We start from the raw sequence: 25,890 nt of genomic DNA, 5'->3' as shown, positions 1-25,890 counted from the left end.
CCCATTCCGCGCGCTCAGCTGTCCGGAAGTGTCGTCACGTCAAAGAAATACTCTTATTCAACCTCTGAACAAGATATTCACTAAATTTCTTCTCTCATACCCTCTTGACACCCAGAGCAAGGCGTACGGAGTGTACGTAGGGTCTTACGTATAATGACCATGTATAGGCATAACGTTGAAGCGAGCATAGATTTCTGACATTCTACTTCTTGGTCAGGGAAAGTGCTGCCAAATGACTTCTGTACCACTCAGAGAAAAAATTAGAACGGTTTTAGAAACTAGAGATTGTTTTCTATCCAATATTAATATTAATATGCATATTGTAAGAGCAAAAATTGATTAAGAGGCCGTTTGAAAATTGGCACATATTTTCCAGTTTTTCCAATACGCCCCACGCAGCCATAACAGGTTTAAGCTAGATACATCCACCGCATCCTCTGTCGGCCGTCTGCGGTGGAAGGTGGCCGAGCTACAGCAGTGTTTGTTAGACCAGGAGACATCCCGAAAATCAGTCCTCTCACAGAAACGACTATTATGACCCCTCTATATAGAGACTCACAAACTCCGCTTTGCTCTATGACCCCCACAAGCGTCCCGGGACTGGTCTGAAGTCAGTACTGCCGATCTGCCACCTTCCGTATGTAGCATCCGAACAGTTTGGGCAACAACATTAATATAACCCCTCTGTGGAAAGGTGGGGGTCTCTCTAGGACGCCTGAAAGGTAGCCCAGTACCAGTTCAAACAAATGATGTATATTAGGTACAGCACCCTGTTCACAAAAATGGATCGCTCCTACAGACAGTGAGTCATGTGGCCGTTGCTTGCTATATTAAGCAAATTACTTTTTTATACTTTATTTCGTATCGTCTACCGAGTGTCCCTTCCTAAGTGCCATCTGTATTCTGTACAATAGAATCACAAAAAAAAAGTGTAATTCTAGTAATTGTATTTCTATGCTGTCTGTCCGGCTGCAGGTCCAGTGAGGACATGATGCCCAGTGACCTGGAGCTGGGCCGCGTGGCCAATAACATCCAGGAGCTGCTCTACACCGCCTCAGACGTCAGCCACGACCGCTGTGTCAAAGTCCTCTCAGGGACCGCATTGTGTCAAAAGTCCTCGATGGCCAGAGCCATGGTAGCTACTCGTTATTAAACGCATGACAAGGCGCTTAAACAACGCGCAAGCATGACCAATGCACCTCAGACTGGCTTATGTGTGACTTTCCGTTTGATGTTCTGAAGTGTACAAAGTTAAATATGGAGAATAATCGTCCTGCTGTAGTATTTTCATGTTTGTAAACCCTTTGTAAAAAAAATCCCTTCTCTCTCCGTCAGGATGGCTCTCGAGCGTGACTGGAGCTCGGGCAGAGTTGTGTGTTTCTGGTCCCGGCTGGTTGGAAGGCTTGCTGTGCAGGGACCCAGAGTAAGCTGTGCTGGAGCCTGCCCATCCTAGATGGCGCAGTGTGTCCTAAGGGGGACGGCTATCACGAGCAGGCCAACCGCTTTTGTCACCGTTCCACGAGGAAGCGTAAGACCAAGTCAGGTATTGTAGACTGGAGAGTACAGAACAACACACTTCTAAAATAGGAATAGAGGTGCAATATACTTCAGGAACTTAAACCGGTCTAAGTCCTAACTGGTGCGTAGTGGGTTTCTCTCAGTCTGCTGCTGGCACAATGAGGCGGTGGGAAGCAGGCAGAAGTCCTGCAGGAATTCCAGGACCCTGGTTAACTCCATAGCAAGGCAGGATCACACTACCCGAACGCAAAAACCCCAACGTAACATACCATTTGAGCACAAAACATGAACACCTTCCACCTGCGGGTAGATTTAGATATTGGCGAGGTTGGAATGTCTATTTCACCAGGCAGGTGGTCAATTTGCAGGACTCTACGAGTGGCGAGTATTACATTCGCAAATAAAAGTCAAAAGTAAGTCTATTGAGCACAGTTAGGGTTAGAAAAATGCTGCAGTAGCTGTTTTCAAAGTGTTTTCGCTGTTCTGTCACTAGCTGCGTAATCGTCAAATAGGAAGTGCTATGTCCCACCTCGCAGCAACACAGGCCTGGCCAGGGGGCTATGCACACTGAGTGAAGGAAGTGCTGATAGATTCATTTTGGATGCGTTGCACACAGCTTAAAGTTTGGGTCCAATTTCTCAAAGTCTGCAATGTAAAACTTTGTCTTTTTTTGGTTTTTTGGTTATTTACATTGCGAGGTGTGTAGTGTTTTCATGTTAGTTTGAGTCTGTTTGCTTCAACGATAGCAAAGAGACAGATCCAATATTCAGAGACACTGAGAGGCCACTCGAGTGCTCAGTTACCACGGTAACCTCCCACCTTAAAGGGGCGACGCTGAACATTTTGTCTGGTATTTTGGTTAAGACTCAGGTCACAAAAAAATGAAATGAAATTCAGCATTATACCAATTACTTCTTACTATTTGGTCTTTTTTAGAACAATTACAAAGCATGGGTCATCTGTTTTTTGGTGTTTATGTAATTATGACAAAAAATATTGTTGGCTGGTAAAAGACCCTGAGTGGCTGGGTAGACTTAAGTGAAGCTCTGACACGACTGTCAGTCCAGGTTCCTGATGGTCTGTCCCCCAGACTGACTGAGTTTTTCCTGTCTCTTCAATACCAGCGCACAGAAGAAAGAAACCAAGTGTTATTTGCACATTGATGGCCAGAATATATGCTGTGTTGTTGGGTAGGAAACGTACCAAAAATGCTCATTTCCACTCCCACATTCAAAACGTAAGGCTTGTAGGACAAATGATAAGACCCTTTTGACTGGTGACCTAGTGTCCTCCTCATCAGCACGGCCGTACTACCTGATCCGTGTCTTCCTGGAGTACTAGCTCAGTGTGTCAAACGACATCCCGTCCATCTCCCACGGACATGCTCACCCGCTCTCCAGACTACTATGCGGTAACGACACGCACTCCCCCCCCCACCCGCTGTGGCAACAGTCTAGAATGGTGGGCTGTGAGTGTTGGCAATTTACCTGGCAAGCATCCACTAACAAACTGCCATTTGTTTGTATTGGACTGGTCCCTGACCCCCCCTCCCTCCCCCCCCTCCCTCCTTTGACAGCACTTCAACCCGCGCGAGCTGCCAGCTGGTCCTGGGCGGCAGGGAGCACTTCCCACTAAAAACCTGGGTATGTACCAGGGCATGTGAGAGGAGCGTCTTGCCCAATTTGACTAGAGAGCGGAGTGCGATTCCCGCCGCTCCAGTAGCACTCCGTTCATAATCTCAGGGCATGCCCGGCCCAGCATGCATCTGTAGTCTACTTGTGTGCTGCCATTTACAGCCCCTTGCTTTAGCTACTGTCATGGAGTTCACTAAATATTTTCATAAAGAAACTGATAAAACACACAGCTGCTAAATCAAGGTGACGAGCAAGAGGGGGAGTGTGTAGTGTGCACAACCTGAAGAATCATTGTGGAATCTGAAGAGACACACATCCCAAACGCATGATGGTGTACTTATTACATGCACATGCTAAAAGAAAGGAACGAGGTGGGTAGATGACTACAGTGCATTCGGAAAGTATTCGGACCCCTTGACTTTTTCCAAATTTTCTTACGTTACAGCCTTCAACTAAAATGGATTCAATGATTTGTTTTCCTCACAAGACAGATTTTGACATTTTTGCAAATGCATTACAAATGTATTATTATTTACATAAGTATTCAGACCCTTAGCTTTGAGACTAGAAATTGAGCTCAGGTGCATCCTGTTTCCAATTATCATCCTTGAGATGTTTCTACAACTTGATTGGACATGATTTGGGAAGGCACACACCTGTCTATACAAGGTCCCACAGTGCATCTCAGAGCAAAAACCAAGCTCTGAGGTCGAAAGAATTGTCCGTAGAGCGCTGAGACAGGATTGTGTCGAGGCACAGATCTGTGGAAAGGTACCAAGTCTCAATGTCCTTGAGTGGCCCAGCCAGAGCCCGGACTTGAACCCGATCGAACATCTCTGGAGACCTGAAAATACCTGTGCAGCGACGCTCCCCATCCAACCTGACAGCGCATGAGAGGATCTGCAGAGAAGAATGGGAGAAACTCCCAAATACAGGTGTCCCAAGCTTGTAGCGTCATAGAAGACTCCAGGCTCTAATTGCTGCCAAAGGTGCTTCAACAGAGTAAAGGGTCTGAATACTGTAAAGTTCTTTTTATTTTTAATAAATTTGCTAAAATATCTAAACCTGTTTTTGCTTTGCCATTATGGGGTATTGTGTGTAGATTGAGGGAGGGGAAAAAAACAATTCAATCAATTTTAGAAAAAGGCTGTAAAGTACCAAAATGTGGAAAAAGTCAAGGGGTTCTGAATGCTTTCCCGAATGCACTGCAAGTGTGTCCATTGTAGCAAAGTGTTTCTAAACTAAAAATCAGGTCTCTTAAAAGTTGAATTCATTTTTGTTCTGTTATCTATACAATAGGCCGTAATTGATTTTGGCCTAATAGGCCTGTCATATTCCCATGTTCAAGAAGCTTTCTGTTCGGATAGGGTTATTTTGCCTATCAACCTTGAGGCCTGCTTATAGAAGAAAATAAACTGCATCTCTGCCCAGCCTAGTAATAGTGGCCAAAAGGGTGTTTAGCATCCCCAGTGGCTCTGCAAGAGAATGTCTGCTACTGGCTGACAGGCTTCTTCACATGAGCCTGAAGCCACAGATTGGCCAAACTCCTGTTTCTAAATATTTATTCAAAGGCACTGTCATTTTTCTTTTACTTAGAATTAAATAAAAATTAAGTCACCGCCTATATGCGCAACTTATAGACTATAATTTAATACAACAAAATGTTTAGATGCTGAGCGCTTTGTCCCTACCAGCCAATTGTGTCGCACTCGCAAATGCTTCAAAGTATTTCTTTCTAGGCTATAGCCTTGAAATAATATAACAAATTTTCACACCCTGTCTGGCTCCTGGGCTATTTAGTGTTAATATACTGTTTAATATGACATGTAGCCTATTTGAAATGATATGCGCTTCTTATATTCACCTTTTCAAATACTTTTCAATGAAATCATATGGCTTAGTTTCAATACTTCAATCCAAATGGTAGGTCCAGGTAGTCACAAAAATAGATGGGTGTTGGTTAAATAGTGATTTTAATGAATGGAGTGAATTAGGAACGGCAGTTTAACCTGTGGGCGCAGAGCGGTTGGAAAGGACTTGGCGCGCCGGAGCAGGGAGCAAGCTCTGGGATTTCCAACTGCTCAACTCCGGTCACATACTCTATGTACTACTTGGGCGTGTCCAATAAGACAAGTGCAATTCCATTTCAAAACATTTTAAATTCTCTATGGTGTTTGCCCTACTGAACACAACCCAGTGCTTTGCTATGAACCGTAGGCTTTGCCTCACTACAGGGTTACCTCCACATTTAGTGTGTGTGTGTCTTTCCTCAGCCCTGGCCTCTCGCTGTCTTCAGCTGGTGGTTCACTACATTCCCATCATCAGGGCCCACTTTGAGACCAAGCTGACGCCCAAGCAGTACAGTGTCCTCAGGCACTTTGACCACATCACTAAGGTGAGCACTGACCTCCACGCACGGAGGACAGTACTCTAGTTCGGAGATTCACTTGTAAGCCGTGAGTGACACGACGGTGTAGGCCTTTTTTGAGTTTTAAGAATTGTTTTTCATTTTTTGGGGGGCCAGGACTACAACGATCACATAGCGGAGATCTCCGCTAAACTGATGACGATCATGGACAGCTTGTTTGAGAAGGTGCTGTCTAAGGTGAGTTCTACAGGTCCAAACCGCTCTCAAACTCTCCCCGTCTAACCTGCAATACCACTTTATAAAGATCGCTGGAGCCAGTGTCAATCAGTGTATCAACATATCATGTGAATATCTACTTCGTCTCCTGCCAGTATGAAGTTAAGGCCCCCATGCCTTCGGCCTGCTTTCGCAACGTGTGTAAACAAATGGGCAAAATGCACGAAGCCCTTTACGAGCTCCTACCTGAGGAACAGGCACAGGTAACATATGGCAATAATACCACAGAGATCTTATTCAAAATTGTCATTCTGAATAATACAATGTACTACGTAACTACGGTACCTTCTACCGCTATTCTCATGTGCTTTAATAACATACTGGGCACGTTCCAGGTTGTCTTCATTGCAGTCGCAACTGACTAGACATGTTGAGGGTAACACTGTCTGAATATTTATTTTTTTCTCCCCGGGCCTTAGGTGTTGTTCCTGAGGATCAATGCAAGCTTTAAAATGCACCTTAAAAGGCAGCTGGCCCGTCTCGGGGTGCACCACGACGGTGGACCTCAACATGGGTGAGTTTCTCTAGTCTGATTCTGTGGTGGTTGAGAGAGAACATTTCTGTAATATTGCCAAAAAATGTGTCCTACAGTTATATTATCTCTGCTTGGTGATTTTGATTGACCATACCAAACATAGTAATAAACATGACAGATGAAACCCTACTCCTGGACTAAAAATAATGCTCAATGGAGAATCTCTAATGAAAGTGATTTTGGTCCAGAACTAAGCTTAATGTGTCTGATAAAACAGCTTCTTGTCACTAAAGGACAATGTATCTTACAATTGCAATGGACTTGTTGAATGATGACTTGAAAGCACTTCTCTGACTCTCTCACCCCACTTCAGGCTGGTGACAGTGGATGTGGCATTTTACACTGAGAACGTTCAATCACTGAGGGCACTTGAAAAGCTGGACTTGAACATGGCTGAGATCTGGGAGCAGAAGAGATGATGGGGGGAGTAGTCATCCTACCTACAGTGTGACACCATGTTAACTCACCCTGGAGGGAAGGGAGAAACTAACTCTAATCAGGTACTTGTTGTAAAGAGACTGTACCTGCTTCACCTTCTAGCAGCCAGCCTGCCCAGGGGACCATGGATCTCACTGAAGCCACCTGAAGAGGGCACTGTCTGGGTACAGAAAGAGAGCTGAAGTCTGGTAGTGGTGGTGCTTCAAGGGCGAAACTGCCCCAGGAAGCAACGCTGTGGGACCAAACCCTGAAGCGGCCATGATGTAGGACAGGCTAACGTAACATGGCACCCTATTCACTATTTAGTGTACCACCGCATTATATATAGGGTGCCATTTTGGACACCGACATGGGCTTTCTTGTAAAGAGCAGCTCCATGGGGCTACGCTGAGATACGAGAGACTTTTAGGACACAACTAACTGCTGCCTGTCACATCACACTGTGTTTAATTCAATTATAGACTTTGATGATTGGCCTGAAATGTCGACATGGTTCAGAACATGTCATTCTATTTTTTTTTTTTCAGGTTGAAAGCATATTGTTTTTCTCACGTCCGTCAACGAATAACAAGGCCACTGACGGATTCAGACCCGTGTTTAAGCTAAATGGTCTTGTAAGTTGACTTGTAAGTTGACCACTGGTCTTTCATTGACGTCTAACAATTTGCACTGAATACAGCGTTCCCTTCCGCGGTCCTATATTTAACCTTTTACTGTGCAATTTCTCTCCAATAATAATGCCACTGAGCATTGCTAGTCAATCTGGTTAGTTAAATTGCTTGTCAGACATTATGCACAATTGTTCCCCTCTCTGTAATGACCAAGCTAAGTCATTCTATAGAAAGCATTATCTTCCAACCAGGCTACATCAAATGGGCAGTAAACTCCACTGCATCAGTTCTATCCAGCGCTCTCACCTGTTGTATTGCATGAACCAACATTAGCCTCTGGTTTGTCTGTAGTCGAGCTCTAACCAAAATAGTCTTATTACCCAGTTCTATTAACTGCCTGTCTGCACTGTGTGAACGTTACACCTCATCCAATGGTATATAAAAAGCGGTCTACTTCAAAAGTGCCTACTTTTGATAACTGACAGACAATAGTAAACTGTTTGAGTGCCTGTTGGACCCTCATTGCTGCTATGGGTAAGGAAGTGTGGCAAACTGAGAATCTGACCGCATGCCTGAGCGTTTTGTCTTGAACCCCAGGAAACTGAATAAAACTTGGGACAATATGGAAGCATTTCCACTTTGGCCTTATTTGTCTGTGAGGAAGCCGCTAGACTTGACGCATCCATTACGAGAGAACCATTAGACCAGGGCTCTCCAACCCTGTTGCTGGAGAGCTACCCACCTGTAGGTTTTTGCTCCAACCCCAGTTGTAATTAACCCAAGTTATTTATCAACTGGATAATTATTAGAAACGGGTGCGCTAGTTTAGGGTTGTAGCGCACTGCAATAGACTATTGACCTACCTTGGGTGTATTGATTTGCACTTGAGGCCACACCTTTTGATTAGATGTTTCTAGTTTTAAAATCAAGACTGACACTTTGAATCCATACTGCACTTTATTCAGGTTAGTTGGCTCAGAATTTGCTACACAGGCAGCCCAATTCTGATCTCTTTTGCCAATAATTGGGAAGAATTTCAGAATTGGGCTGCTTGTGTAAACGCAGCCCAGAACCATCTAAAAGCTTTCGCTTCCAACAGAAGTCGTGTTTGCATGGTGTGCTGAACCACAACGCTCATTAGGAGGACCATCCCATCCATTTGAAGCGGATTTAAAATTACCCTGATTGCGGTAGTCTTTCTTAAGCTGCAGATAATTAATCTGAAATGGTGGATCACAGATAACCTTGAACTTCACCCTGTGTCTTTCTTGCTCTGCAACAGTCCTAGGTATAGTTTGTTCTTGGCCTTGAGTCTCGTCTGTATCCTGAAGGCCTTAGTGGTCGAGGATGCGCAGGTTGCCAGATACGATCTTGTTTTCCAGCACCGCTCCGGCAGGAATATCAATCCTATCTCCATGATTGGCAATAATGATGACAGTTCCCTGTGGCATGGATAGTGAGGAGGGGACGTAGACAAATGTAACACACAAAACATCAACAGTTAGAGAGATGTCAAGCAAAACTAGTCCCAGTATCAATTTTCTGTATTCCAAGTAAATACTATGCAATAGGAATGAGGTACCATTTTGGGTATGAAGCCTTTACCTTGAGAGAGACGTTCTTTCCGAAGGTGACGTCTCCTGACACTGTCAGGTGATCCAGTTCTAGCATGTCTGGGATGCTCTCAAACCTCATCAGGAAGTCATGGACCTGCAACCAGAACAGGTCACTTATGTACTGTCAAGAACCTATTCAAACCATGAAATATGAATGACTACCTCCTTCAAAAAAGACCCACACAAATATATATAAAATCAAAATGCATTCATCTACATTTTGGTTCCATTACCTTGGTGAAAGAGCTGCCCAGCTTGACGTGTGGCGTGGAGGGGAATTCCCTCTTCTTGCTCATGGTGAGCGAGCCGGCGTCCAGGCTGTAGAGGTTGGACATGACCAGCAGCAGGTCCGACGAGGTCTTGACGGGAAGGAAGCGGCTACGGGGCACGTTGACGCCCAGGGCGTTGTCAAAGGCCTTAATCGCGGCGCCCACTGCTGTTTCCAGCTGGATCACGTTCAGACCACCGTCCAGCGTCTGGGGAGGAGGTAGTTGTAGGGTAATTGGTGCTAACGTTCAGTGAGCTTGTGGCGGCTATTACAAAGTGATGCAAATCTAATCGTAGTTGAGTCACTCCAGGCCATGGTTGACTGCTGTCTGAAAAATATTAATTAATATAAAAAGAGTACATTTCAAAGAAAACCTTAAAACACATGGCTACGAACTAAACCCACTGTATATACAGATACCAGACAGTTTTCATTTTAAGGCTCTCCTTTAATCCGTCCTCTCACCTTAGGGTTGACGATGATCTCCATGTCCATGGCGTTCTGCTCGTGTAGCCTCTTAATGGCGGCCAGGGAGATCCACAGGTTGTTGGTGTTGAAGATCTTGAACTTGGTGACCGACTTGAACTCGTCCACGTGGGCTTTGGGCACCTGGGCTATCTCCAGCAGACGCAGCTTGTCGTCGTACTGGATCAGCGTGCCACCCTGCGGAGGAGATTGAGAGGCGTGGCAGAACCATGAGCAGTCAGGAAATGGAAGGCTGTATGCCATTTTACATTGAGGTACAATACGGATCATACAATCGTAGGGAAGTCACTTATGATCTTTTCATCCTCTACCATTGTCGCTTTATCACTCTTTTTAAACGGTCTTACATCTTTAGCCCCAAGGTCCCCAAATACTGCCGAGGTGAGGACTGACATTCAGCGACATTAACAATTTTAATGAACCACCAGGGAGAAAAGAGAACCAGCAGTACCCCTTGCCTGCTTCTAGCTAGCACACACACCTCTGCTCACCTTGACGTCTGCGCGGGTCTTGTCCGTGACCTCCATGATGAACTCGCAGCGCTTGTCTTTGGGCTGCGTCATCAGGTGGTTGAGGATGAACAGGTCCACGGTGGCGCCCAGGTTGTCTATGTTGGACACAAAGATGTACTCCTTGCCCGCGGCGATCAGCTGGTCCAGCAGGCCGGAGTTGTAAAAGCTGGCGTAGATGTCTCCGTGGCCAGGCGGGTACCAGGCGTCGCCGTGGTCGCCGTGCACCCCCAGGTCCTTAGCCACGGGCAGCAGGGACTCCTTGTTGATCCTCGGGTATCTAGAGGGGCAGGAGGAGAGTTTTAATCATGTTATTTACCTTTATCTACACAGGTAAGTCAATGAGAACTGATTCTTATTTACAATGACAACCTGACAAGTGAGGTAGAGGTGAGAAGAGAGGGAAATGGAAAGTGGAGGAGAGATGGACGGGTGTAAAAAGGAGAGGATGTTCAGGAAAGAGTTAAGGAGGATCGTAATGGAACAGGATCATGTCCAGTACAGAGAAAATGGAATGTACCTGAACTTGTCCAAGAGCAACTCATATTAGGATTTTACATTGCAAAAAACGCTTTAAAACAGTGTGCCCTGCTGAACACAACCCATGTGTATATTTCTGTAGGCGTATGTTACCTGCTCTGGTTGAAAGTGTGGATGTGCACCCGGTGGTGTGTGTACTTCTGCAGGATCTTCTTGGTGTCCTCGTCTGTGTTGAAGGAGTTCATGAGAACCAGAGGCACGTCCACGTTGAATGTCTTGTTTAAGTGCTGAGATGGGGAGGCATTTTTACGACTGGAGTTTGGCTCCCAAATAGTTGTCATTTCGTCATAAATGATGTTGAATATAGAAATATCTAGTACTACAATAACTAGCTCTAGTTAACATTCTGGCTCATACCGAATATTCTGATATCTTTTAAGTGTTATGTTCACTCGGACCAAAAATGGTACAGTATCATCTACCTCTATCTGATGGACAGTGAGGTCCAGGAAGGTGTTCTCATTGCGGACACTGATGACACTCTTGGGGCCCTTGCAGCCCATGCTGGTGCCCAGGCCTCCGTTGAGCTTGACCACCACCAGCTTGTTGAGGCTGGCCGCCACGCTGTCCGGCAGCACCTGGGCCTTGATCTTGTCATAGGGGTGGATCTGCAACAGGGAGGGAAAGAGGTACAGATCAGAGGTCAGATACTAGGAGTAGCCTGAAGATTATTATCACTTGCCCAGAAATGTATAGCTGTTTACACACAGACTGGCAATGTTAGAACGCTTCAGTGCAGGCCACACGTTCCTCCATTAACAAAGTAGTAAGTAGGTTACACAGAAATGACAAATTGATGGATTTTCTTTTAAACAACGGGGAGGGTCCAGAAATATCAGTTTAGGCTACAGGAATTCGTTGCGGTTTGGTCGGTTTCAACAAAATAATTAACCTGTCCAATGGTGTAACGACAGAGAAGATTCAACTTGCCGACTGCTCAGTTCACTTTCCCCGGGCAACAGGGCAACCTTTTATATCAATCCCTGTGAAAGCTGAAAGTGACCATTGATGTTGGATCTTCAGTTCAGTAGTTGACAGCTGGGGGGCAGTATTGAGGTTGCTCAAGGTAGGGTGAGGGGGGTGGAGTGCTCTGTTTGAGAGGAGGGGGGGGAGCTGGCATCACTCCAAACCCTTATTACGTAACTGCTACTCAGTGAAGCCATGGCAACAGCTGTCAAAACCCAGAGCGGTGACGCTAAAGTACATCCTCACAGAGAGACTGAGGGGAGAAGAAAACACCCCTACAGACAATGCCCCCCCCATTCGCCCCGGACGAAGGAAGGACAGCCACAAAGGCTGTAGCAAAGAGTGTTTAACACCAGCGTCCATCCTTTACCACTGATAACTATGTATCTGGTCTGTTTTTTTTGTGTATTAATATTACATACTGTGTCTTCATGCCAAATGAAAAACATTGATCAACAGAGGATCCTCTTGAAGGTCCAGAAATAGCCATTGACCTATCAGTAGGCATTATGTCAAGGTAGAGAGCTTATTTATTCAAGCATTCGTTGGCATCGCAATGTGTTGCTTGTGTCCATGCTCCCACTTGTCCTAGAAAATGCAACAAACCCACAAAACATTCAGGCCTACAACCAACATATCGTGGGATTGATACAGAAAAACACATTTTAAAATATGTTTTTAAAGGGTCAAATTGGCTAGCTGAGCTTGATTAATACCACATCGAGGTGAAATACAAAGCAATGACTTGTGGGAGAAAATGCATTTAATGTGTTACCACACTGGGTGAGCTTTTTAACATGCAGTAACTGAAAGCCTGGAGTAACTTTATACATCATTTGTCCAATAGGAAAAACAATAGGCCAACTATATTTAATTATTGTAGGCCCACATCAAGGTACAGCGGTAGCCTACATAATTGAAAAAGGCAAACCGTTAATATGGTATGTTTTACTGTGAGCCGAATACAGTAAGCTAGATGGGGTATAGTCAGACATTTGAATTTCCTTTCCTGTACTTCGTCACTTAGAATAATTCCCAGGGGACAAGGAACAGGCCCTCTGGCCTTTACTGGCCCCGCTGTTGGCAAATGGAAAGATGACAGATGTCCTTTTTGTCCTCTTGTGTTGTACAAGGAGTAAATATAGACAGTGTGTGTGTGTGTGTCACACTCAAGAGCTTAACTTTTACACAATCCGTCACACTGCCTTCAACACACATAGACACCTTACTTTACCTCCCTCCCATCACCATCCTCCTCACATGCATAGACAGACGCAGGAGAGTGCGAGGACACCTGCTCTACGTTTCCACACACTTCCTGCACTGACTGAGGGAGGCTACCGTTTCAGAGTTGGCATGGTAACAGGCAGCCAGGCCTCATCCTCTTCCTTACTGCTCACACCTTCACGAGGCGAACCATTGAGACGAGAGTGCGACCATGAAGGAATTCAAACCGGAATTCACAGTATCTTGACAATGTCTTCCCACAGATACACCCACAATAGGCCATTTCAAAGCTAGCCTATAATTGAATATCCCAATGCTATGGGCAGTGTTTACCAGGACCAGACAGATCAGGAGAAAGCCTAGTCCTGTACAAAAAAATAATAATTCAATGGAGATTCACCATTGGAAGTGGTGGGCTACTTCTTACTAGTCTAGGACTAAGCTTACGGTCTGGGAAACCGGCCCTATAGGCTACAGAGGAGGCAGACTACGCACTTCTCTCAACAAACCCCAATTATTGTTTCACAGTGTGTACTGTATTCAGTGTATGGACTATTTGAAAATACACAAAGCAACGTGTAAGACACAGGAATAGGGAACTCCTTAGGAAAACACCTCACGTGAGTTGTTAGGTGGTAGAGGGTTCAACCCCCTTATAGCTCAACCACTAGGCTGATTATCGCCACAACTATAGCCCCTTTTAAATGAATAGGAGTCTGGAGAGCCGGGTCATTCTACTTCCCTCAAGACATACAGGCTAAAATAATCTTCAATAAGGATTCTCCTGAGCTAAATAGCTGACTTTTTAGCTGCAAACAACATTTAGGCTAAATCTTCATGTTGGTCATCATTTTGACATTACCAAAGACTGGCCCAAGCTCTACGATATCCACGATCTACGATATCCAAGACCTCTCTCATGTCAGAAAGTCACATCAAGATTAAATGCCATATTACAACCTATGTGTTGTGATAATTGCGTTGTTTGCTCTATAACCTGTTAGTTCATATGCCTTGCGACCGTGATACAAAAGTATGTGGACACATCTTCAAATTAGTGCATTCGGCTATTTCAGACGCATCTGTTGCTGACAGTTGTATAGAAATGGAGCACAGTATGAATTTATGGTTGGATCAGAATCTGCGTTATAATCATTGACCAGTACGGAGAATTAAGTAAAACCACAAGTCCAAATCTCCATCCATGGCTAATTTACACTGAACATAAATATAAACGCAACATGTAAAGTGTTGGTCTCGTGTTTAATTAGATGAAATGAAACCTTCCAGACATTTTCCATATGCACAAAAAGCTTCTCAAATTTTGTGGACAAATTTGTTTACATTCCTGTTAATGATAATTTATCCTTTGCCAAGATAATCCATCCACCTTACAGGTGTGGCATATCAAGAAGCTGATTAAACAGCATGATCATTGCACACGTGCACCTTGTGCTGGGGACAAGAAAAGGCTACTCTAAAATGTGCAGTTGTGTCACAACAAAATGCCACAGATCTCTCCAGTATTGAGGGAGCGTGCAATTGGCATGCTGATTGCAGGAATGTCCACCAGAGCTGTTGCAAGGGAATTGAATGTTAATTAATCTAACATAAGCCACCTCCAACATCGCTTTAGAGAATTTGCCAGTACGTCCATCCAGCCTCACAACCGCAGACCACATATAATCATGCCAGCCCAGGACCTTCACATCTGGCTTCTTCACCTGCAGGATCATCTGAGACCAGCCATCTGGACAGCTGATGAAATTGAGGAGTATTTCTGTCTGTAATAAAGCCCTTTCGTGGGGAAAAACTAATTCTGATTGGCAGGTCCTGGCTCCCAAGTGGGTAAGCTTATGCCCTCCCAGGCCCACCCATGGCTGTGCCCCTGCCCATTCAAGTAAAATCCATAGATTAGAGCCTAATTTATTTATTTAAATTAACGTTTTTCCTTATATGAACTGCAACTCAGTAAAATTGTGGCACGTTGCATTTATATTTTTGTTCAGTATAGAAAAGGGTCAATTTTAGCTAGCTAGCCAGCCACTGGAGGACAACAACACAACGAGATGCAACCAATTCAAGTGGTTTCTGTCAATGACGTATTGCTCTTGATGTGATTGGACTGAAGCAAGTTCCAAACTGACTTCCCTTGACACTTTTTTTGGTGCGCCAGGACCATTCACAGTTGAGTTCGCTGATTGGCTATTATTTTATACTTTTTTTTCCTTTCTTTTTTTTTATCAAGGGAGGCCAAATGCTCGCTGGCTTCCTTTGCATTCAATGCTACGGGCGGCAACAATGTCATAATCTTTTTGACCAGACAGCATTGGATAGATAGATGGTCTACACAGAGACAGAGGGGCACTGTTTTGCTCGCTTGGATGCTTTCTCTGGTGAGATACATTCAGCCTCTTGCGAATTGAAGGAAAATGTTGGTAAAACATTTTGGTGCGTCTGGCCTCCCTTGGCATCCATGAATACACACCACTGGGGAAGATACCAGTATTGCGATATTTTTTCCATGGCAAACATTAAAACACAAAACAGAACAAACACTTCAGTCCTTTAAAACCTGCTGTATGTAGAATATTGTGTGTTATAGCTTGAAAAATAAATACACGCGACTCTGGAGGACAACATGTTTGTTTCCGACATTAGGGCCGTTTTCCTAAAGAATTGAAATATGCTTTGTGTTTTGTTTCCTTGCCACGATACTGCTATCGTTCCAGGCCCTAATCAAGATATCTCAAGAGTCTCAAAAGATCAAGAGAGAAGTAACCAAATCATTTTCTAATGACTAATTCCATCACCATGAACATTTTGCTCTCGAAGACATACTAATGTTTCTTACCTTATGGGGGATCCTTCCCAACACACAATAGTAACTCATGGCTCTGTTGGAGTCAAGACCACACAGCGCCTGAAGGTGTGGGTTCTCCATCGTCAGTCATAACACAGCACAATAAGATGCGTTTACCCAAGTCTGGGCTATTGAGGTGAAGTGCCATTACTCTCAATGACAAAAAGAGGTTACTTTCATTGTGAGCTATGTAGTTCCCTTTTACAAAGACGAAACCACCCATTATTTAAAACTGAATTTTAGAAAATGTGATGAGCAAGGGTTCCTCTGTGATCTTTCAAGAGAATTTCAGTCACTCAAGCTCATAAGGGTTGAGGTAATCCATGGGTTTTCTGGGGATCTAACAGAGTTTATTCATGAACCAAATGTGGTTTGGGCCAAAGTAACACAGTCCGATCTGGCAACAGACTGGACTAGATTTAAAGAAGTGAAACATAGCACTTATTTACAAGGCAAAGTCAGAGTTTTACTAGGGTGAAACAGAAAAGAACCAGAATAATCTCTTTAGAATGTGGAAAACTATCAAATCAAAGTGTACAGGTTGATGGTACAATGTCTGAAATGCTTCCTATAAATACTGTAGTGCCACAAGGTTCCATTCTTGGGACGTTATTATTCACTAGGCTACTCAAAATGTAGGGTTCATTCCATGCACTTAGCTAGCCGACAAAGCATTAGAACAACTAAATATTGAGCATGCAAACTCGAGGTGCATTTTCAGGCTTCCTAGCAGCCATGGACTTCAAACAGTCAATCTCTGCAAAACAAGCAATATTGACCTAAGAGCAAAAGCTTTGCGTTTTGCAGAGACTGTGTGTCCTTGGCGATGAAGCGATTACATAACTGGGAGGGAATGGAGAATCGGGTAGAGAAGCAGACAGTATCTATCGGATAATAGAAAAAACACTTTACATGGACTTGTTTTTGGGGATATTCACTCAATTTAGGTACATGAACTCACAAGTCAATATTGTGCAGATGTACAGCTTCAATCGATACAGCTTCAGTCAATAACAAAGAGAACTACAACATGATGAGATTGGACTCATAAGAACTTAAAACAGTTGTTTGAACTTAACACAACTTCAAACTCAAGGGCTCCAAGGTGACCTGTGTCTATGTCACAAGTGGGGAACGAGTCCAGATACGGTTTCAAGTTCCTTACTCCTAGCCTTACGGTCGTGACCATGAACCACGTCCCAAAACAAGACGGTCTTAAGACGGTCCTAGAGTGAGATTGCTAGGGCAGATAGGCCTACACACACACACAAGGTGGGTTCGGGGCAGGGTAAGCCAAATATCACCCCAGGCCAGAATCCTGCTCCCTCAAGGCTGTGCTTTCGAATGCTGGAGAGGTCAGGCTATTTATAAGGTAACCTATGAGCCGGGGGTTATTTCAGGATGAGGGGGGGGGGGGGTCAGGCTCTGAGATACTGAAATGTCACCCAGGTGATAAATAGCTGGCTGGCTTTGGCCCATAGCTACACACTCTGTTCTTGGATCTGGTTACCTCGTTTCAGTTCTGTTGGTGTGGGGTGCTTGTTTCCATACCTTACTACGTACTCATTATAATCTGTGGGCTTCACGAGCTTGGGAATGTACAGACTCACAAACAAGTGTGTGCATCTATATACCAACTGGATGTAGCCTAAGTGTTCCATGGGTCAGTGGTTCCAGCCCAGGTCTCCTTGAAACGCCCTCCTCCTTCCTTTAACGGAGTCTACCTCCTGTCACCATAGGCACACTACTCAAAACGCTAAGTTCTTAGACATTTAGACTCTGGGAAAAGCCCACACCCCAGTGACCCTTCAGCTGTAACACTCCCTCTCTGACTGGAGCCTCACATGTTCCAGTCAGCTGGGAGAGGATGGGGATGTAGACGATGTGGAGGGGTTGGTGTACTGGCGCCTGGCTGCCGTCCCAGTGGAGGAAACCCAACACTGGGCTTTCTGTCCCAGACTCTCCCCTGGTATGCTGCAGGACGACAGGACCACAACATTCTGCCCCCATAGAGCCAGTGTCACATGACAGCCACTGTAACTCTACAGCTCTCATGTTCAGTTCAAAGGGGCCGCGTTGGCATCTATCTGCTCAGATGTTCATTGTAGAAGAGGGCTTTGGCCTACAGATCTAATCTCACGCAACATACACATAGAGATGCTACACTCAAAACAGTGTTTCTGAGACCCTAGTTTGTGGACTAGCACTAAATACGCAACAAATACTTTATTAAAAAATAAAAGAAACTACAGGTCAGATAATCCCTTGTACAAGAGGGTCTACACCTGCAGAAACAATGGATTTCCAATGGTAAGGAAGGGAACCATTTTTAGACACAGGCTGATCTGTATGACAATGTCTTGTAATTTCTTATGCAAATAACGAATGCCTGAGCTTTTAACCAGGGTTAAAACCTAACTACTCACCAGATCCTCTGGGGGCTTGTGGATCTTGTCCCATTTCACAGAGGGTCCTTTCACCTGGAGGAATCTGTGGAAGAGGTTCTTAAAACCCTCAAAGTCCTTTTTGGAAATCTGAAACAGAAAGTGCCAAGGATCAGACTCTGCATGGACGCAAATGATCAAGATCCACATTATTAATACATTATAGTATCCAATTCACACGCAAAACATAGCTTGATAAAATACCGACACGATTGAAATCATAACATTACTAAAGCCTAAATCGGTGTCTCCCAAACCTCTAGTAACTTCAGCCATCTCCACTTATTTGATGTATTCCAGAACCAGCACACCTGATTCAACTAATAAAGGGCTTGATTTTTTGGGGTGTAATTTTTTTTTTTACACTCATATAGCAGTCAACACAAATCCATGAGCATACCAAATATGAATGGATATGAGCAACATTTTTCATTTACAAAAATCGAAATCAATAATGTCCTGTGGTCTTAAAGAAAATAATTAATCAACGAGCAGAAATGTGGGATTGGTAAACTAGACTTTGGTATAGTCAGTTTGTTTTGGCTGCAGGTGTTCCTGCCCGTCACTGTGATTCAGTCAGGGGTTAGCCAGTCTCGGAATTGAGATTTTAGGAGGCTGACAGCGAAGTCAGTGTAGAGTTGTGTCCGTCTTTCATGAAGCCGGGTTAGGGACAGGGTCTGAAGTGCCTCAGTATAACTGGATTATCCTCCTAGGATGGTGCGGCATACCCTCTTCTGAATACGCTCCAGGTCACCAGACTGGGCCTGGTTCAGTGAGCTGTGTCAAGCCGGAGCGCAATATTCCAGGGTGGGGCGTCTGTAGTCGGTGTAAATGCAAACCAGGTCTTCCTGTAGCACATGGAACCTTTTAAGGCGGCGAAGGACAAAACGTTTTCTGTTGCTCTTGGTTATCATAGTAGCAAACTGCTTGCCCCATTGTAAGTCTTTCTGTACCATTAGCTCGAAAAATGTTCACACTATCACACACTTTGAGCTCCTGGCCCTCGATCCAGAAAGGGCATGGGACCAGATTTAGATCGTCAACATATTTCCACCTACTTTCGACATCCCGGGCTGCGCTGTCAATGACTGAAAGGAAGATGAGGACCCAGAAGAGTTCCTTGAGCTACATCTCCTGTCAGCCTGATGATTAGTCTCTGGATAAGAGCGTCTGCTAAATGACTTAAATGTAAATGTAAATGTAGTAAAACATTTGAATCAGGTGTGCTTGCACTGGAATAGAGTACCACAATATGCGTAATAAAACCTAATGGTCAAACAGGGACATGGTGTTATTAACCCGTGTAAATATCTAGGACAAGGTGACTTTATCAATATATTTGCCTGTATTTACCCCCAAGAAATGAAACGCTAATTAGCTGCCAATTTGGCTATCATAAAGAACTACCAATGACATGATCTGGACGAGACTGCCAAATCGAGACAAGGGTAAGAATCTCTGGATGAATTATCTAATGTTAGCAATGAATAAATTGGCTACATTTCTTAAAAAATTTACAATTCTCTGAAATGTCTTGTGCAAGTTTTAAATTGATACAATAACTGTTAGCAAAGGTGTCAGCTAGAGATGACGTGCAGGAGCTTGCAAGGATTTGTAGTTTTGCATGATGTCTACTTTGGTGCAAATTATCATTTTCGATTTTGGGGGGGTAAATCCTACTACACCGGCTCTGACGCTCGTCGGATGTGGCAGGGCTTGAAAACTATTACGGACTACAAAGGGCAACCCAGACGCGAGCTGCCCAGTGAAGCAACCCTACCAGACGAGCGAAATGCCTTTAATGCTCGCTTCGAGGCAAGCAACACGGAAGCATGCACGAGAGCACCAGCTGTTCCGGACGACTGTGTGATAACGCTCTCGGTAGCCGATGTGAGCAAGACCTTTAAACAGGTCAACATTCACAACGCCGCTGGGCCAGACGGATTACCAGGACATGTACTCAAAGCATGCACGGACCAACTGGTAAATGTCTTCACTGACATTTTCAACCTCTCCCTGACCGAGTCTGTAATACCTACCTACATGTTTCAAGCAGACCACCATAGTCTCTGTGCCCAAGGAAGCAAAGGTAACCTGCCTAAATGATTACCGCCCCGTAGCACTCACATCGGTAGCCATGAAGTGCTTTGAAAGGCTGGTCATGGCTCATATCAACAACATCCTCCCCGGATACACTAGACCCACTCCAATTCTCATACTGCCCCAACAGATCCACAGATAACGCAATCTCAAATCACAATCCACACTGCCCTTTCCCACCTGGACAAAAGGAACACCTATGTGAGAATGCTATTCATTGACTACAGCTCAGCGTTCCACACCATAGTGCCCATGAAGCTCATCACTAAGCTAAGGACCCTGGGACTAAACACCTCCCTCTGCAACTGGATCCTGGACTTCCTGACGGGCCGCCCCCCAGGTGGAAAGGGTAGGCAACAACACGTCTGCCATGCTAATCCTCAACACTGGGGCCCCTGAGAGGTCTGTACTTAGTCCCCTACTGTACTCCCTGTTCACCCACGACTGCGTGGCCAAACACGGCTCCAACACAATCATTAAGTTTGCTGACGACACAACAGTGGTAGGTAGGCCTGATCACCGACAACGATGAGACAGCCTATAGGGAGGAGGTCAGAGACCTGGCAGTGTGGTGCCAGGACAACAACCTCTCCCTCAAAGTGAGCAAGACAAAGGAGCTGATCATGGACGACAGGAAAAGGCGGCGAATAGGACCGCCATTAACATCGACGGGGCTGTAATGGAGCAGGCCGAGAGTTTCAGGTTCCTTGGTGTCCACATCACCAATGAACTATCATCTCCACTCAGGAGACTGAAAAGATTTGTCATGGGTCCCCAAAGTTTTACAGCTGCATCGTCGAGAGCATCCTGACCGGTTGCATCACTGCCTAGTATGGCAACTGCTTGGCATCTGACCATAAGGCGCTACAGAGGGTAGTGCATACAGCCCAGTACATCACTGGGGCCAAGCTTCCTGCCATCCAGTACCTATATAATAGGCGGTGTCAGAGGAAAGCCCCAAAAAATTGTCAGAGACTCCAGTCACCCAAGTCATACACTGTTTTCTCTGCTACCGCACGGCAAGCGGACCCTTTTTTCAATTTTCCCCTAAAAATACATACCCAAATCTAACTGCCTGTAGCTCTGGACCTGAAGCAAGGATATGCATATTTTTGATACCCTTTGAAAGGAAACACTTTGAAGTTTGTAGAAATGTGAAAGGAATGTAGGAGAATATAACACATTAGATCTGGTAAAAGATAATACAAAGAAAAAACAACCTTTTTTTGTACCATCATCTTTGAAATGCAAAAGAAAGGCCAATATATGAATCTAGTCACAATTTAGATTTTGGCCACTAGATGGCAGCAGTGTATGGGCAAAGTTTTAGAGGTTTAGACTGATCCAATGAACCATTGCATTTCTGTTCAAAATGTTGTATCAAAACTGCCCAAATGTGCCTAATTGGTTTATTAATAACTTTCAGTTCATAACTGTGCACTCTCCTCAAACAATAGCATGGTATTATTTCACTGTAATAGCTACTGTAAATTGGACAGTCCAGTTAGATTAACAAGAATTTAAGCTTTCTGCCAATATCAGATATGTATGTCCTGGGAAATTTCCTTGTTACTTACAACCTCATGCTAATCGCATTAGCCTACGTTAGCTCAACCATCCCGCGGGAGACCCACCGATCCTGTATAAGTTCACAGCATCTACCCCCAAGCCATAAGACTGCTGAACAATTAATAAAATGGCCACCGGACTATTTACATTGACCCCCCCACCTCACCAATCCTGTAATAGCATAGTTAAATACTTTTTGATGTGTCATATAAGCTACATCTGAACTCAATATTTCTATTACAAATGATGTGCATCATTATTTCTCTAATCTGTTGATGCAGTCTGTTTGGTGAAGCGTAGACTTTCATCCTCTCCTGCCCACTCCCTATAATCAAAGCATTCTGCCCGCAACCCTCCTTTCTGACCTTTGCTTAATGGCTTTCATGTACGTTACGGTTCAGTCTGTTCTAAATGCCACCATTGGTATAATCATTAGAACTCCCACCTAGCCCATCTCACTGGTCGTTCCTAAACCCTCCGGTCTCCTCAGTGGGTTTTAATTGTGTTTCTCCCCCCTCCGCAGTCTAACTTTAGTGTTGTGTTTGAAGTGAAACGAGGAGCAGCGTAAAAAATGAACCACTTACTCTACAGAGCGAGAATGCTTATCTTGTAAGCTTTTGCCATCATGCCAATGCTTTAGTTAGCAGTAGCAATGCTAACTGCATACAAACTGTTTGCTAAGCAGGGAGAATTGTCTTTCCAGTTTCTGGTCAAATGGGTTGTTTTGATGGGTTGTGCACTGTGCTTGTTGGATGGCATGGTAATAGCTGATGCTTTGTAAGGTGAGGGCTCAGTGGTGATGACAAGTGACAATGATTTCTGTGGGAATCTATGGCCTACATCATATAGAGAAGGGGTTTAAAAGCAAGCCTGCTGGGGCTGAAAGTAAACAAGGGGGCAAAGAGTGGGGAGGTGAAAAGATGGGGAGAGGAGCAGAAAGAGGTAGAAAGAGCGAGTCCATGTTATGAAATCGTGAAGTGTGTGCATCTGTGTTTGACCCATTGAGAGAGACACAGGTCATTCACCATCCTGTTGCCCTGCTGGACTGAGTTCTGGGAGGGTAAGACATTTCCTCACTCCTCCAAAACAACCACCCTAGATACACAAACATGCACCAGGTACACTCGCTCCAAACTCCTAAACCCCAGGCCCACCTCCTGCTCAGCCCCCTTGGCTGTGGTCAGCAGCTTCTCCAGCTCTTTGTGCATGGAGGTCTCATGCTGCAGCCGCAGCTTCTCCTGAAACTCTGCCATCCCGGCTTTGCTGAGATCTGCCGGGAGAAAGGAGAGAGAGAAAAAAAAGCAACAGAGGAGGTATTTCATCATTCAGTCTGCTCGAACCATTCAAAACAATCAAATAGTATGAGGCCAGAGAGAGGGGAAAAAAAGGAGTTGGTCAGTTTAAAGATGTTCAGTCAAAGCCTTCTAGAAACAACTGCATGCCTGTGTTCTAATGAGCGAGGCAGCTTGTAGTCATTCATAAGCAAGCAAGCACATTATTTTACAATAAGTGAAATGGAACATGGTTACATATGATGCCATGTAAAATGTCTACCCACATGTTGGCTTATTGGATCTATTTTAATGGACATCTAGCATTTTCTTCCTATATCCATTATACCATGAACAAGTCAAGCCTATTGGGTCAATATTATCAAAATGTAAGTAATTTAGCAAACATGCTTGTCCAGAGCGACTTATAGAAGCAATTAGGGTTGCTCAAGGGCACAAACAGATTTTTCACCAAGTCGGCTCGGGGATTCGAACCAGCAACCTTTTGGTTACGTTTCTAACCGCTGCTAGCCTACCTGCCCCTCCATTATTGAACCAGTCAACTGTGGATTGTTCACCCTCCGTTCAACACAGGATGTATTATGTTAAGAAAATAATAAAAAAAATACCAGCAACCCAGCTCTGGTTACAATTGACATGCAAATCACTCAAGATGAAAATATCCCCCACTAAGAGATTGGTAGCCTAATTTGGCAATTCCCAGTATTGCATAATACTGATGTGGTGAAATCTATATCCTCAGTATATCAGTAGCCTAAATTCAAGACAGCATCAGAAAAAATTGATTAAAAGAATGCACTGCCTTTCAAAAATTGGAAATCATTCCAATCTAAGAGAAATCAAAAAGTGACTTACAGAGTCATGGAAAAGATAACTGTTAAGAGCAATCAATAGCAGACAGGTACAGAAAACGTACCTTCAAAAACAGACATCTTTGGACGTATGACAAAATATGTGCCAAGAAAGTTTATCCAAATGAGATCCCAAAAGTCTAGCCTATAGTCTTCGATAGTCTTCAGTAATTTGCCAGAAAATATTAGACTTCATTCAATAAGAGATAAACGTCAATGACTTGACACCAGATACCAGTGACAGTCGCTCACGCTTGAGAAAATATGAACTGCAGTCCCAAGAAACAACGTATCAATCCATCAGTAAACCAGACACCACTCATCAGTGCAGATGCACTGTTCTCAGTTCTCCCACCTCTCTAGGGTTTCCCCTAGATAGCACAGCCACAAAAGTCTAAATAAGCTACGTCGTCAATTCTTGATTTTTTTCTTGTTGCTTTTTGGTGCTAATTTAAGGATAAGCATACGGTTAGCAGTGTGTTTAAGGTTAGATTTAAAATCATATTTTAATAAGAATTTTTTATTCATTTTTTTCATTTTTTTTTAATAGGCGGGGTTTTGGACTTCGTGGATGTGGTAGTTAGTGACGAACCCTCTTAGCAGGGAACAATCGCTACATATCTCACTAACGGAACTTTCACTAACGGAAGTTACACGCATAACGTTATTTGATAAGTGCTTGCCAGCTGATATGTCCGATGAATTTATATGTAGGCTACAGTGCCTACATGTAAACCTTTAGCACAGCAGGCAGCCGAGAGAGTTAGGAATTAATATGGAGTCAATGTATTATGGAACACGCATCTCTGGTCAGATCCATACGTCACATATTCGTGGGCAAAATATGTGACGTTAGATTTGCCCACATTTCCCCATAACGCGGTTCCTTGAATAGCATCATAGCCCTTCTATAGTATGGTTGGTCCAACCCCGCAGTTGATAAGCGGCTGTTTAGCACTCTGGCGTACGGTTCATACATTATTTGTATTGATTCATTTGACCCTGGGTTGACTTTAGCCACACGATGCGCTATCTTGGCTACATGCCACTGTAAATTTGGAGACGAATTGTCAGGGGCAAGTTAGCCATTCTGCAGCAGCGGTAGCAACTAAGATATCAATGCCAGCAGCCAATTGTTTAGTTTATAAGGCTCTTTCTAGTAGTGCATTTACATCACACGCAACATGTTTCAAACCTAATTCATTGCATTGGCTACCCACCTGACGATAATTATGTTGATATCAATCCACCAAAGAACTCCAAGGTGCTTGGCTACTTTAGCGAGCTGGGTTTCGGCCTGTGAAACAAGTGACAAATTAACACTTTAAAATGTACATTTTCACTGTCCTGAGGAGTATATTTATTTTTGACAGGCTTCTTGCAACACCAAAGTAAAGCCGGGAATGTCGAAGTTGACTTCTTGCCAGGCCAGTTAATGAGGGCAAACGATTGGTGAGTCAGTGGCCAATCAAAACATGCGAAAATCCGCTTACCCAATCAGAATCTTGTTCACGAGGGTGGACCTGAGCTCTTCCAACTCTTATTTTTCTAACAAAGGCTCTCCATCAAAATAAAAAGCATTACATTTAAATGTCATTATTTACAAATTACAATCTGAGTATTAATCAATAATGACTTTGTTCAGTAGATAGCCTAAATCACCTTCTTCTCCCATAGTATTTTTCCTTTTAATAGCCTTTTTTCCCAAACATCTTTGAGCCTTAATCCACCCCTCCAAAGAGTCCCCAAACACACCCCAAACCTCAGTGGAGGCCTTCT

At 44.1% G+C, this 25,890-nt stretch overlaps 2 protein-coding genes across 2 annotated transcripts in view; one reads left to right on the top strand and one right to left on the bottom strand.

Annotated features, from left to right (window-relative positions):
• LOC111953104 (vacuolar protein sorting-associated protein 54) overlaps window positions 1–7,347 on the top strand; it is a 19,044-nt gene extending 11,697 nt beyond the window's left edge. Inside the window, exons 12-20 of the mRNA XM_070448709.1 lie at window positions 976–1,135; window positions 1,402–1,543; window positions 2,919–2,986; window positions 3,095–3,161; window positions 5,426–5,547; window positions 5,677–5,757; window positions 5,892–5,999; window positions 6,216–6,310; window positions 6,645–7,347. Coding sequence (XP_070304810.1) covers window positions 976–1,135; window positions 1,402–1,543; window positions 2,919–2,986; window positions 3,095–3,161; window positions 5,426–5,547; window positions 5,677–5,757; window positions 5,892–5,999; window positions 6,216–6,310; window positions 6,645–6,750 — 949 coding nt within the window. The 3' untranslated portion in view covers window positions 6,751–7,347. The remainder of the gene's footprint in view (window positions 1–975; window positions 1,136–1,401; window positions 1,544–2,918; window positions 2,987–3,094; window positions 3,162–5,425; window positions 5,548–5,676; window positions 5,758–5,891; window positions 6,000–6,215; window positions 6,311–6,644) is intronic.
• Window positions 7,348–8,324: 977 nt separating this feature from the next.
• Window positions 8,325–24,471, bottom strand: LOC111959313 (UTP--glucose-1-phosphate uridylyltransferase). Its single transcript, XM_023980836.3, has 10 exons — window positions 24,177–24,471; window positions 23,123–23,238; window positions 18,282–18,389; window positions 11,222–11,407; window positions 10,893–11,026; window positions 10,242–10,539; window positions 9,730–9,927; window positions 9,230–9,472; window positions 8,986–9,090; window positions 8,325–8,822 (listed from the first exon to the last, which is right to left on the bottom strand). The coding sequence occupies exons 1-10, from the start codon at window positions 24,190–24,192 to the stop codon at window positions 8,715–8,717; spliced, it is 1,512 nt and encodes a 503-aa protein (XP_023836604.1). The 5' UTR covers window positions 24,193–24,471; the 3' UTR covers window positions 8,325–8,714.
• Window positions 24,472–25,890: the final 1,419 nt, after the last annotated feature.

This window comes from Salvelinus sp. IW2-2015, linkage group LG1 (genome assembly GCF_002910315.2).
Source record: "Salvelinus sp. IW2-2015 linkage group LG1, ASM291031v2, whole genome shotgun sequence".
NCBI classification, from domain to species: Eukaryota; Metazoa; Chordata; class Actinopteri; order Salmoniformes; family Salmonidae; genus Salvelinus; species Salvelinus sp. IW2-2015.
Note: the sequence above shows the minus strand (reverse complement) of the source record. Positions and strands in the feature narration are given on the sequence as shown.